Source organism: Canis lupus, chromosome 18 (genome assembly GCF_011100685.1).
Source record: "Canis lupus familiaris isolate Mischka breed German Shepherd chromosome 18, alternate assembly UU_Cfam_GSD_1.0, whole genome shotgun sequence".
Classification (NCBI taxonomy): Eukaryota; Metazoa; Chordata; class Mammalia; order Carnivora; family Canidae; genus Canis; species Canis lupus.
The window spans coordinates 6,128,994-6,142,624 of record NC_049239.1 but is presented as its reverse complement, the minus strand read 5'-3'; the positions used below and the strand labels follow the sequence as shown (position 1 = coordinate 6,142,624).

At 53.6% G+C, this 13,631-nt stretch overlaps 1 protein-coding gene across 3 annotated transcripts in view; it reads right to left on the bottom strand.

Moving 5' to 3' along the window:
• The window catches only part of EGFR (epidermal growth factor receptor), a 197,363-nt gene that overhangs the window by 15,583 nt on the left and 168,149 nt on the right, over window positions 1-13,631 (bottom strand). For all 3 annotated transcript variants that reach the window (XM_038562623.1, XM_038562625.1, XM_038562624.1), the window contains exons 18-20: window positions 12,890-13,012; window positions 12,123-12,221; window positions 6,230-6,415 (exon numbers count right to left, since the gene is read on the bottom strand). In XM_038562623.1, coding sequence (XP_038418551.1) covers window positions 6,230-6,415; window positions 12,123-12,221; window positions 12,890-13,012 — 408 coding nt within the window. The remainder of the gene's footprint in view (window positions 1-6,229; window positions 6,416-12,122; window positions 12,222-12,889; window positions 13,013-13,631) is intronic.

Sequence of the window (13,631 nt, the reverse complement as noted above, 5' to 3'; positions counted from 1 at the left end):
AACTTGCCTGCTGGCTCAAAGGCTGCTTGAGGTGTCAAAAGAAACTCCAAATAAGCAAAAGACCCCACAGCCCAGCACCTCGGTCGTGTGCCACTGAGTCCATGTCATTATGTAAACCTAATAAATTGACCTGAGCCCCACTTCCACCCCTTGGGTCTGTAAAGGACAACTTTAATACACTGTGACGTTTTTGGAGAATATCAGTCTTCAGGGACGGCTTGGGAAAGAGCCCTTTACATCTGGGGAGCACACAGCTAATCAGCCAGAGGGGTTTAAATCAGAGAGGATCTGGAGGCGGCAGGATTAGGCTCGTTTGAGCTTAGATAAAACCCTGTTCATCAGTCTCTGTCCCACACCATAGAGGCAGTTTAAAAGGCCATCTCAGTGCCCAGCAAAGTTATATTTTAACCAGTTCGCAAAGATAAGAGCCTGATAAGAGCCCCTCTAGGCGGAGACACCACAGGAAGCAGCACCAGGGCCTCCTGGGAAGCTCATTTCCTGATTCCTCTCAGATCATCGCTTTAATTTAAATCAACGTATTTATTTCTGTTACTTACTCCAGGACAGCTAGGATGGATTTTAAAAGGTTCGAAGGGAATCTGAAGAGCACCTCAAAGTTACAAAGGAGAGAAGCACAGGGATGTGCCTCACACGGATACTAAAGATCTTTCTGGCACAACATCCACGAAGAAGAAAGGCCTGGGGGTGGCTGGCTCTGATGTTCACAGTCTCCGTTTTCCGGAGGGCTGCAGCGTCTTGTCCTCTTGGGAGGAGGCCAGGGTGAGAGGCTGCAATGGGATCCCTCTCTGTTCTGTTTCATAAACCGCCATGGGGAGGAGTCGGGGGGAGCAATGACTTCGTGAAGACAGCAGTGGCACCAAGCAGGGAGTGGGGGGCCCGCAGATGGTTTGGGCAGAGCTAAATCAATAGTAGGCTCCCCCTCCCCGGGCTCCTGCCCTCGGAAGAGGCACAAAAGTATCAGAATTCCCGATCCCAGACAGCTCGTGTGGCACCAACACCCTCCTGTGAGGGGGCAGCCAGGCTCACCAAGAGTGTGGACTTGGGAGCCAGGCTGCCTGGGGTCCAATCCTGATTTGTGCTACTTACTAGCTCAAGAGCCTGGCAAGTTTACTTAAACACCCCTGTGCCTCAGTTTCCCGGTATGTAAAGCGGGCTAATCAGATGGTTAAGTAAGTTTATCCACGCAGCACGCAGGATGGGGCCCGGCGAGCGTCTTCCACAGGGACTGGTGATTGTCAGGGTTTCCTTCTAGGTCACCCCCCTTCCCCATCCATTGGCTGTGAGCTTGAATGAGGTTGCTAGCCCACCTCACCTGGACTCCAGCCACCCCCCACCCCTACCCCCACCCCCTGGAGAGTTTGATCACAAATAGATTCCCGAGAAGAGCCCTTTGCTTTCGTGGTGACACTGTCTCCTTGTGTGGGGTTGTAGGGCCCCTCGGGGGCTCCGCTCGTCCTCCCCAGCCCTCCCTCCCTGAGCAGCCCTCAGCATCTCTCAGGCACCGAGCCACTCTGCATCCTGGCCACCCGGATGGTCACCTCTCACTGATGGGGCAGGGCCTTTCCCTCACATCTCCGGCACAGAACTCTCTAGGCTAAGACACAGGCTGGCTTGCCTGCTCACCTCTACCACCCCCGGTGGCTCCCAGCACCTGGCACCTGGCTGACAGACCGAGCACCCCCCTCCACCCCAACTGACCCCTGCTGGTCCCCGTGTGCCCTTCCCAGCGGCCTGGGGAGCCTAGGCCTCCAGGTACCCAGCTCTCCTGCTCTGACCACTCACTCCCCGCAGCGCTCCTGGCTGTGTGGATCTGTTTCCCTCACTGGCTTGTAAGTTGGGGAGATAAGAAATTTCATCTTCTTTACATACGAATTTCACCCAATTCCTAACACTGGCAAATGAATGCCCAAGAGTTCACTAAATGAAATACCTAAAAGTTGATACTCTTGATATTTTAATACCACGGTAACTTCTGGCTTTTGGATGACATACTGCACAGGGACCATTCAGGTTGATTCAATTCCACTGTAATCTTTTATGGGCCATTTAAGAATAGATTTAAAAAAATAATCCAAGTAACTGAAAAGCCTGGTAATGGATCTGCCATTTGGCTTTGTCACTGAGCTGTCTCGTTGCCTAGGTGTTGATCATGCTTGGCGGTGGAATCAGCTCCGATGAGTCCTGCTTTCTGAGGATGGAAGCAGAGGCCGGCGGTGAATCGGCACCGTTGGGCTGCATCGTGAGCCTCACCTCCTTTTCTAGTTCCTTGTCTGGTATGATTTTCATTCATTCATTACCCCCCCTGCTCATCTGTTACGACTGCAGTAGAGTCTGTCAACATGGGCTTCACAGCAGGGCACTCAGGAAGGAACACAGGTGGCCAAACCAAGTAATTCTGTGCACTTAAATAAATCCTTCGAACTGACAATTTTTAGGTTTGTCCTTATTAAACTGTATCTCCTGGACCACCTTAAACACCATTTGGTGCACATACAGTTGTGGTCAGAGAGAGCCTCGGTCTCCTGCCATCTGTCTCCAAACCTCTCCAGGGCTGGATCGCAGGGATCCTCATTTTCCGTCAACTACCTGAGAATTCAATTCTGTGAGATCTTGATCTGGGCTAGGTGATAAGCAAGCTCTTTTGTCCCAAAGGTTTGGGAAACCGTCAGATTAATCACAGTCTCGAGAGCCTTTATCGATGGCAGGACGTCGTAATAATGTGCACGGATGGTCTCAGGGGAAGATGCTGGCACAATAGCAGCGTTTCCAAGTGACAGGCTGATCGGACGATAGGACCTTTCTGATTAGAACGTTTTATGACATTACTGTGCCATCTGATATAGTTTGGGACTTACTAGCTGGCTCATGTACCCAGAAAAAGCGGATACACTTCCTGAAGCAATGAAATCCCAGCATGTGGGAGCTACCCAGGGCCCCACGAGCCAGGAGCTTAGAAAGCCAGGATCTTTCTGTCTGGGGAGCAGGTAATATCTCCAGAAACTCCCGAGACGGGAGAACAGAACCCACTGTCACCTTGTAAGACGAGGGCCTGGAGCTCTCTTCTGCTTTTCCAGGCCCTTCCTGACTCCATCCTGACTTCCTCCCTCGCCCACTCACTTCTCTTTTCTTTTCCTTTTGCCCAGGTGATAGAATTTATCCTCTTAGCCGTTCAGCCAGGATGAGAAACTTGCATAACAGTGGCCAGCATTCCATCAATATTTAGAAAACTTCCCAGGAGAGCCCAGGCCTTTGTGAATCAATGCAGGACATTTATGGGTCAATAAATCCCACTTTGAAAACGCCAGGAGTTCAGTTTCTGGTCAGCCACTAAGTGTTTCTGGGTAGTCTCACTTCCAACTTTTACAAAGGAAATTGTTCGATACTAGGATAAAAAGTCACTCACCCAGGAGCAGATTTCTGTCTTCACGGTCGAGGAAACCACTACTTTCCCCTCCCTCCAAGGACGGGCCCTCCATCACTCCAGCGATTCAAATACAGCGGGCAAGGGTTTCTCCTCTGACTTAGAAAGCAAATCTACCCCGGAGAGCTAAGAGACGCAATCTGGAAGGCTTTCAGTGTGAAGTAAAGAGAAATAAAGTGCAAGAGACACTAGAGTGGATTTCAATAACAGGTTGCAGTTGTGAGTGAAACCATCTAGAGAACTGCCCTGGAAAACTTTCAGGCCCGGACCCTCAACTCGGGAACTTCTGTGACTCCAAGGCACAGACGGATTCTTCTTTGCCGTGGCCACTGGCATATTGAGGTCCGTGTGTTTTTTTCCACCTCGCCTGCAGAAGCTGACTTTTAGGGTTAAAATAAATTTCCATCTTTGTAGACACCAGTGGTCGGGTGGATTGAAACGTAAGGTCTCAAAGGAGAAGAGAAAAAGCTCAGAAGGAGAGGGGACCTGGACCCTGATGCCGCTCTAATAAATGAAAGCTGATGCGGAACTAGATTAAGACAATGTTTCAGCTTAGATTTTTAGTCACGAGTCCAACCTAACTGAGCCAAAATGCGGGGAAAGCGATGGAGAAAGGGAACATCCAGTGAGCACCGTGTGCGCACGGCACCAGTGGCAGGTGCTTCCCAGAGGCTACCTGGTGTCACCCTCGTACCCGGGAGGACAGCTGGAGGAACCTCATTGAGGGCCAAAGAATGAGGCACAAAAAAGACTCAGCCACCTGCCTGAGGTGGTTACCGAGCGACAGAAGTGGGATGTGGCTCTCACGTCTGCTGTAACTGCCAGCACGCTTCTGGGCTGGACCAAAGTCGCGGGGGCTACATGCCCCATCGCGAGGAGCATCACTTTCGTGGAGCGGTGGACTGACACGACATAAGCAGAGAAGAGATGCTGACCACCTCGGCCGGGGAAGCTGGCTGCAGGTGTGCAGAGCTTGGGAGGCCCTGCCCAGGGTGGGGACGGGCCAGGACACCAGTGTCACTGGGCTCACCGTCCAGTTGGGGCAGCTGTGCACAAACTCAAGCAAACACGGAAATAAGCCAGATCTTCCCAGGCAGCAGTATGTGCTAGAAAGAAAAGAGAGCAACCAAAGCAAGACAGTATTATCTGTATGGGGGAAGAATTTCTGGGCTCAGGAGTCAGGGGGTGAGCAGATCTTCAGGAATAATTCCAGATTCAGTAAAACCTGCCTGGGGCTAACCACCTCCTCCCCCAGACCAGCCCCTATTCCGGACTGGACCGGGCCAAGTTTCATGTCGACCAGGAACCTCGGGGGGATGACAGGTGCAAGCAGGTAATGATGTAGGATGAAAGCATCCTGGATTTCAGGGTGATCAGTGTCTTTTAAGAGAAAAGAAAAGGCGATTTAGACTCAGACATAGAGAAGGAGGCTGTGTGAAGACCGAGGAAGAGACGGGGTTGGGGGGGGACCTCGAGCCTGGGGGTGGCCGGAGCCACCAGAAAGGAAAAGGCAAGGACGTGGGCAGTGGGGGGGTGGGGGAGGTGGGCACAGCCCGGCTGGCTTGGCTGTGCACTGACCTCCAGGACGGGGGGTGGCCAGCTTGCTGCGGTCGTGAGCCACCAGGCCGCGGCAACCCGTGGCAGCCTTGGGACGCGGATCCAGGCACACGCAGAAATCACGAGCATTTTCAGGAAATCACGGCGTCAGAGGCGCACACACACCCTCTTCCAGGGCCACTATCTAGCGCTGCTGAGTGACTCAGGCCCCTGTTCTGTGACCAGGGTTACGGCTTCGAGAAGGACAAGAACACCGGGGACTGGCGGGGGGGCAGCACCCCAAGGCTGCGGCTGAGAAGGGACACCACGCGGCGCTGGAACGACCGGGCCACCAGCGCAGCTGGGGGGGGGGGGCAGGGCCCAGTGGTCAGGCTTGCGGCCGCCGTGGCCCCTCCACGGCCCTCCACGCCGGCTCGCTGCGGAGGGGCCGGCCGCAAGGACACCCACGCTCAGAGATGGGCCTGCCCACTAACCTGCCTCATGCCAACCGAGGGGAACACAGGACTTAGCCATCTGGGTTGCTAACAATCGCTGCGGTGCCGGCATCCCGAGGGAGAGGCTTGGCACGAGAGTTAAAAGTCCTCTGGGGACCCCGTGAGGAGCTAACACCCAGCCCGCGGCTGGGCCACCTGTCCACTGTCTGCATTGTCAGCCGCCTCTCGCCCTGGAACGAGCCTGTTATTGCGGGGGGCCAAGTCGGGGCGGGGGGGGACCCAGCACCTGCCCTGTCGGCACAGCCCCATTGTCCTCTGGATCTTCCTAGCCTAGTCTCAGCCCCCTTGCTTGCCTTGGTATCCCGCCTGACGGGGTGGAAGCCACAGCTCCTCCTCTACCCTCAACTACCCTAAAATTCACCCACGAGAACCCCAGAGAAATGCCCTAGCAGCAGGCCACACTATAAGCGCCTAATAAAGCGAATATTACCTTGATGTAGCCGAACAATTAGATTCTCAGCACGCAGGGGGACAGGCCCCCATTTGATGCAGAAGGCAATCAATTCAACTGGATCCAAAATAAAACACACATTGTGTGTACGGGCCCCACGCGCGCACAAGTGTAGCTCTCCCAGGACGGAGCCCCACCTGTCCACTTTCCGGCTGTCTTTATTTCTCCCCCTTGCTGCCTTGCATTGGGGCGCCCGCACGACCGCATCACCCCGGGGGAGGGGGCAGGGGAGCAGCGAGCGAAGTACCTGCCCTACTTTCAGGGCCCCCGCGCCTCTCCACTTACCTTTGCAATCTGCACACACCAGTTGAGCAGGTGCTGGGAGCCGATGTTGTCCTTGTGCTCGCGGACATAGTCCAGGAGGCAGCCAAAGGGCATGAGCTGCGTGATGAGCTGCACCGTGGACGTCAGGCAGATGCCCAGGAGGCGGCACACGTGGGGATTGTCCACACTGGCCATCACGTAGGCTTCCTGTGGGAAGAAGAAGGGGAGAGGAAAGCTTCAGAGAAGCCCCCCCGCCGTGGCTCAAGGGACAGGCAGGCGGACCTCCAGGCTGAAAACAGCAAAGCACAACTGTGATTCTGAATCCCCAACCGTGCCTCGTGGAGGACGGGGTCGCCCGTGAAACATCTGGTGCACAGACATTTCTGCAGGGCCTGTGACACACGTAGGAGGCTGTGGAGTGACCAGTCGTTTGGTGGAAGACAGCCCCCCCCCCCCCCCACCCAGTGCGGTGCAAGGATTTCCCTTCACAGAGACACCCAGGCAGCATCTGTCTGCGGCAACACACGGAATGAAAACAGGACCTGATGGGGCACCTGGGGGGCTCGGCGGCGGTGGAGCGTCTGCCTTGGGCTCAGGGCATGATCTTGGGGGTCCCCGAGTCCCCTCCCCCCTCCCGCATTGGGCTCCCCACAGGGAGCCTGCTTCTCTCAGTCTCTCTCATGAATAAATAAATCAAGTCTTTAAAAAAAAAGAAAGAGGGCTCTGTGGTTTCCCACCGCCTTCGGCCCAGGGCATGCCCCCGGGTCCTGGGATCAGTCCCCCATCGGGCTCCATGCAGGGAGCCCGCTTCTCCCTCGGCCTGGGCCTCTCTCTCTGTGTCTTTCTTGAATAAATAAATAAAAAATCTTAAAAAAAAAAAGAAAGAAAAAGAGAATGAAAAAAAGAATTGAAAGAAAGAAAGAAAAAGAAAGAAAGAAAAAAAAAGAAAGAAGGAAAGAAAGAAAGAAAGAAAGAAAGAAAGAAAGAAGAAAGAAAGAGAAAGAAAGAAAGAAAGAAAGAAGGAAAGAAAGGAAGGAAATGGGGCCTGAGGTCCCGGAGCTTGAGCTCTGCTGATGCCTCCGTTAGGAAGCCCTCGTCCCAGGGCTAAAGCTGCTGCGAGTTTAAAATGTCAGGACAGAAATTCCCGTGTGGGGCCCTAAGCCTGGATCACGACTTTCCCACCGAACCGAGATACACACGCAGAGGTAGGGCCGTGAGAGGCAGGTGGCCGGGGAGGGTGGCCCCGCCCGGGTCCCGGGGGCGCAGCTACCTGCCCCAGGCTCCGAAGGGGACCCAGCCAGACCGGCCCTTAGGTCACAGTGATCCCAGGCTCTGCCAGCTGCCCCGCGGCACCTGCGAAGAGAGGTGGCCCCTGTCTCGGTCTCAAGCTGGGGAACCACTCTGCTCTGCGAAATGCGCCCCTCCTCTGACTGCTGGCTGCTGAGGCCCGAGCACTTCTTGACACAGCCCCCCCCCACCCCCCGCACCCCCGACTTTAGGTTAACCCTTCTCCGTTCTCCACTGGGAAGCTGTTTTATTTCCAGGTGTGCACACAGCGGGGGGGACCCCCCTCTTTCAGCTGAGAATTAGGGAATCCCCACTTTCCTCCCCTAAATTGTCTCCCTTTCAGATGCAAAGGGTGGTGCCCTTCGTTGGATTCAGATGTGAAAGGGGGGCCATGTGGCCTGCAAGAGAGAGCTCAGAGGCTCTTTTTATGTTTTCACCACTGCTGTGGCTGGGATGTGGCCTTGGGGACCAGGATGGGGTGGGGGTGGGGAGAGCATTGGAGGAGCCGGAGGTGAGAGAGGAGACTGAGGGGGCCAGGCCACAGACACTGATGCCCCCACCAAACCGGATCACACCTTGTCTGGTGCCTTAAGCCTTCCTCTGGCCTCAGCGCGCCCCGGCTGCCCCAGGCCGCCCAGGTCAGCCGTCCCCCGGAAACCCTCCCCTCCCCTCGGTCCTCCTCCCTGGGCCCTCGCCCACAGCAGGGCCTTGGCCTGGAATGCCCCTCCACCTCCTCTTTCCTCATCTGACTCCTCCTCTGAGGGGCCTTCCGGACTCCCCAGTCTTAAACTCTCCTGGCATCTTGCAGTTTTTTCCTTGGGGGAGCAGGCTCTTCCTGGCCTGGGAACTTGCTAGAGATGCAAATTCTTGGGCCCCACCCAGGCCTACGGTGTGAGCCCCGAGGAGGTGGGGCCAGGCAATCTGCTGGAGTAAAGCCTCCAGGGGATTCCAGGGCTCTGGAGCACTCCTCATAATATGCATTTAAATACTTGTGTGATTTTGAGAAATGTCCTCCCTCCTCCCCTAGCTCTGAGGAGAGGTCTGCACTCTCAGCTCCACGCATCTGCCCGGCGCTTTTTAGCGCTATACTCTGTTGGCAAACGCTGCTTATTTGTGGCCTCAATATCCCCTCCGTGTTCCTGCTGCCTCGCAGGCAGGGTCAATCCCTGGGCATGAGGGCCTCTGTCTTTTCCTCTTCTGTCCCCCGAGTGGTACCGGACACATATCCGGGCACATAAATAACTAACTCAAAACCGTCAGGATTGAGCCCCCTGAAATCATACAAAACCAGAAATCTAAAGCAAATCAGACCTTGCCCTTCCATTGACAACAACAAAAATTCCCATGGCTTCTAACATGCGCTTGTTGGGACCGTTTGTTGGGATGCTGCCTTGAGTGGCCCTCTCCTTGCAAGGCAGAGCTGGCATTTCGTTTCTTCTGGATTGTAAACATCGCATCCCAACATTAAAGGGCAGAGCAGACATTTGATACTTAACGGACACGCAAACATCCCTTCATCTCTGAGAAGGGCTGTGTATAAAAAGTCCGAACTGGAAAGACCTGCAAGTGCATTTCTTCTGTGGCCATTACTCATCCGAAAAGGAAACTGAGGCCCAGCGAAGCGAATGGCGAACGGGAGACACTGTGGGTCAGAGCTGAGCCCACGTATGGGTCTCCTCACAAGAGTGACCCCTCTGCAAGCTCCCTCGCCCCCCCACCTGCCGTATGTACCCTGTGGTCTCCGGCGAGGGCTCGCAGAGTGCTCCGGTTAACGGGCTACCAGAAAGCTCGAGACCTCATTACACCCCCAGCACATACATAAATGTTTGCATTCTTTTTCCACTGCCTGCCCTCGTTTTAAACTGGGAAGTCTATGGAAAAATTAATAGGCCACGCAATTGCCAGAAAAGCACAAATCACGTCTCTCCCCCGAGTCTGGGAAACCGTACAACCATAACACCAAAGAAATCCTCTGGCCGTTCCCATTTTCTCAAGATCTGGTGAAGATTTGGAAACATATTGTATTCATTTTAGAGGGGAGAAAAATCTGCAGAGCAGAGCAAGTTTGAGCAGCCCAGCTGCTGTGGGGCCGTGAGGAGCTGACCTGGACCCGGGGATCGGGGAACAGAGCACCGGCGTGGGTGTCAGGCCACACAGAGCCTGGAGCCCAGCCAGATCCCCGTCCTCTTAAAATCCGATAGAGCCCCGCACCAGGGCATCACTTCCGCCCCACCCCCCAGCACAATGGAGCTGCTGTTTGGTCGTGTGTCCTGTTTGGTGTCTGCAGAAGCTGAACTGAGCTTTGTTCTCAGCTGTTTATCTTGGAATCTCCAAGGTGCACTGTGACCTGCGGCAAGAACGCCTGGTATCGCAGGGCCGGCCCTGAACTGGACCCTCGGCTGCCAGGCGGGGCCCACGTCTACAGACCCTGGGGTCCACCCCCCCCCCCCAGTCACACAGCAGGGCCCCTCTGAGGCCATGACCTTGAAGGCCTGCGATGCAGTCCCAAGGCCTGCGACTTGGTCCCGATGGCCAAATGATTTTGGATGCCTTCCTTCTAGCTTGTTTCCCTCATCTGTGAGCCCTTTGAGGTTGAGAATTGGGGTAAAGGGGAGTGACCTCCAAGAACAATGAGCAGGTGCCCCGACATTTCTGAAACTGTAACCGGTTAATCTAGGCCACGGGCAACAGCTTAAACTAGAAGCTGCAGCGTGGGCATGGGGGTCTCGGGGCCTGACCCCAGCGGGGGACCGGAGTGTCGGGGGAGTGGGAGCATCTACGGGCGAGTCCACGCTCAGCCCCGTTGGCTGTCCCATCGAAGAGTGCACTGGCCCTGCATGCCAATCATATCTCAGGGACACGGGGGTGGGGGGGACTCAAAACCCAAACCAAACCAAATTTCCCCCCAAAAAATGGAGGGAGGAGAGGGCAGGAGAGAAGTAGGGTAAGAGGCAAAGCAGAACTCACACTTTTTTAACTCCTGTCTTCCACCGCTCCTCTGCTGCCTCTAGCTCTACGGGTCCTAGAGGGTCCTTTTCAGTGAAAATCCACCCCCCCCCCCCCAAAGCACAACTCTTGTCTTCAAACGCAGCCTCACCCTGCATTATAAATATTGCTGAATTCACATTTCAACACTGTTCTGCGACATGGACTAGAATCTAGTCTCGAATGAGAAGAATGAGTCAAGGAAGCAAATTCTGCAAACAGAGAAAAAAGGCCAGGGAGCTCTGGGTTCTAGGTGCAGAGACTGACTTCACAAACGCATTCCTTGGGGTTATGTGGAGATGAGTCGACAACGTGATGCTAATAGGACTTCCATTAGTTTGTAGGCCATTAAAATGAGATAGTTTTGCTCGCAAGGAGATCTCCAATATGCACGATTTGCTACTGCGCTTTATTAATACATCCTCTTTCATTTAGAAGGTGCTGGAATTTCATTTAGAAGCAATCTCCCCACAATAACAACGGAGGGAGAGGTCTGCTGGGAGAAATGGCAAGTCCAGAGTGTTAGGCCACTGGGAAGCTCGTTGTGTCTAAACACATTTTTTAAAGGGCCCATGTTTGCCTTGCTTGGCGTATATTCTGTGGGTTAGAAGCAAGAGTGGGGGATACCACATTTGACTCTTGTCCTTCCTGATGGTAAGATAACTAAATTCTCTAGATTTTTGAGGCAGCTCTTTCTTTCTTTCTTTCTTTTTTTTTATTTTTTTGGACTGTTTGCCTAACTTCCTGCTAAGTCTCTCTACTCCTCTTTCTCTGGCTCTGCCTTGAGACAAGAGCAAAAGTTTGCATCGAACCACAGCCATGAGAGGCCAATGGTGTTAACAAGGAGACCCCATTCGTCCACCGGGGTCCCTTGAAGCCACCTTCACGGTGGCCCCTCCTTCCGCCAACCTCTGTTTAAGAGGATGCAGGCCTCTCATTGGCCAGTGAGGATCCAGAGATGGTGAAGAAAGCTCAGTGGAAGCGACAGTAAAGACATGAAAATAATCTGGTGGAACATTCCAAAGACTTACTCCATCAACTAACAAAAGACACTGGAAATAACATATGAATTGTTTGGCTTTGGGGGTGGGGGACAAAAGATGGGCAACAGTTTCTAGAGTGGATGGAGCATCATATTGTAATCCCTTGGCACCTTGAAAAAGCCATTTCAAAGATAACTTGGTGGAACAAAATGGACACGTGTTTCAGAGGCAGAAATAACGATGGGCTGGAATCCCACGCGAACCACATGAACGCGAGCAAGCTTCCTTACGCCTTCAAAGCACACTGAGTGTAACGCCTGTGTCACGGGCTGGTCGGGAGGGTTCACCATGATCGTGTGTGCAAAGCAACGAGTCCTGAGGCTGGCCCTTGGTGGACACCCAACGATTGTGAGTTTCTATCCTTTTGGGAGAGATAAGAGAATAGAATGGAAGCTGCGACTCTTCTCTATAGGAGAAGCCCCGAGAGGGAGTTATACCAACTACAGCTAGAAAGAAAAAAAGACGTGAAACGTGAACATTTAGAAGGCGGTGATGAAAAAAAAGTCTACAACAGGGCAATGTGCTGCTGCCAGACACCACAAAATGTGGCTTTTGCTATCCGGGCCTGTGGACAAGCAGAGGACAAAGGAGAAACTTACATCAAGAATTTCCTTGTTGGCTTTGGGAGACGTGGCTTCTCTCAATTCCTTGATGGCCACGGGAATTTTAACCTTCTCGCCTTCTGGGATCCAGAGTCCCTGTGACAAGGAGGGAGAGGGGACACGAACTGGTGATTGCCGTACTATGCACAATAGGCTGCCTCGTGAGATAGACGGACTTTACCAGGGACACTGTCCCAAAGGGCCAGAGGGACCTTGAGCAGAGCTGTGCACTCCAAGGCCGCCCGTGCTAGGAGCCGTGATGTCTCAGCAGCTCGTTCGCGATCATGTTCCATGAATCAGAGCCGTTAGATAAAAAAGTCCAAAACTTGTGCCAGTTATCAAACCAGCATGGATCGTTTTGTCCAGAATTCTGAGATATGGGGTCTAGGCCCAACTGAAAGCAGACTTGGTGTAATAGGATCCAGAAAAAAATTAAGAGGAGCTGTTCCGGCCTGGTTTGTTGGGACGCTGTCACGCAGGGAAAGGTGGCGCTCCTTTAGACTCCGTCTCTGCCACCCACCCCCGTACACAGTCAACACTGGGGTCCATGAAGCCTTGTTGCCCGTGTACAGGTCCCATAGGACCTTGTATCTGTCACCATGATTATCAAAGATTTCCTTTTGACAATATGGGGAAAACACTGGAATTTCCCGAACTGTGAGCAACACAGAGTAGACGAGGCTGAGCAACAGAAGATGGCCCCAGACTCTGGATTGGCCCACCGACCCGCACACCCGGAAGTCATGGAACCAGGGTGGCCTCACCTTGTACACTGTGCCGAATGCTCCAGAGCCCAGCACCTTGATCTTTTTGAACTCCGTCTCCTTTAAGATCCTCAAGAGAGCCTGGTTGGGAGCTTCTCCGCTGGGTGTAAGAGGCTCGACAAGCTGTGAGAGACAAGGAAGAGCAACTGCCTCAATGCTCATGCCCGTGTGGAGGGGGTGGCAGCCAGGCCCAGACAATGGCCACGTGTGGCTGTGCTTCAGCACAGAGGACCTGCTGTGCTCACTCGAGAGGAGAAATGCACACCTTCTCAGAGCTTTATGGAAGACGTGTTAGAACAGGGACTCCCTGGTACAGGTGTCCTCGAACAGCACAGCTGCATTTCACCAAATGCAACTTCTATTTCCAGTCCATAAGCTGGATTGGGAGAATGCTGGTGAGGGAAACTTTTATATGGATGATCATTTTGGTAGCCTGTTGGGCCTTCTTACACACAAGTGCCATCATGCTATGAGCTGCTGTGGGTCTGTCCTCCCAGGGACGCTGGACAGAAGGAGGCTGGCTGAGGACCCATTCAGGTGAGTCACAAACACAGCTCAGAAGGGAACAGCACTGTGTAGACAATGGGATTTTCCAAAGTGACATTTCAACCATGTGCCTTCCCAGGAACCAGCGGACTCCTATTACACATACCTGCGTGCTATGTGTTAAATAGGACTCTACATGGCTCTGCGTCCATGTTGTGAGACTCAGAGTAGAAACATCTGCATTTCATTCCAGAGA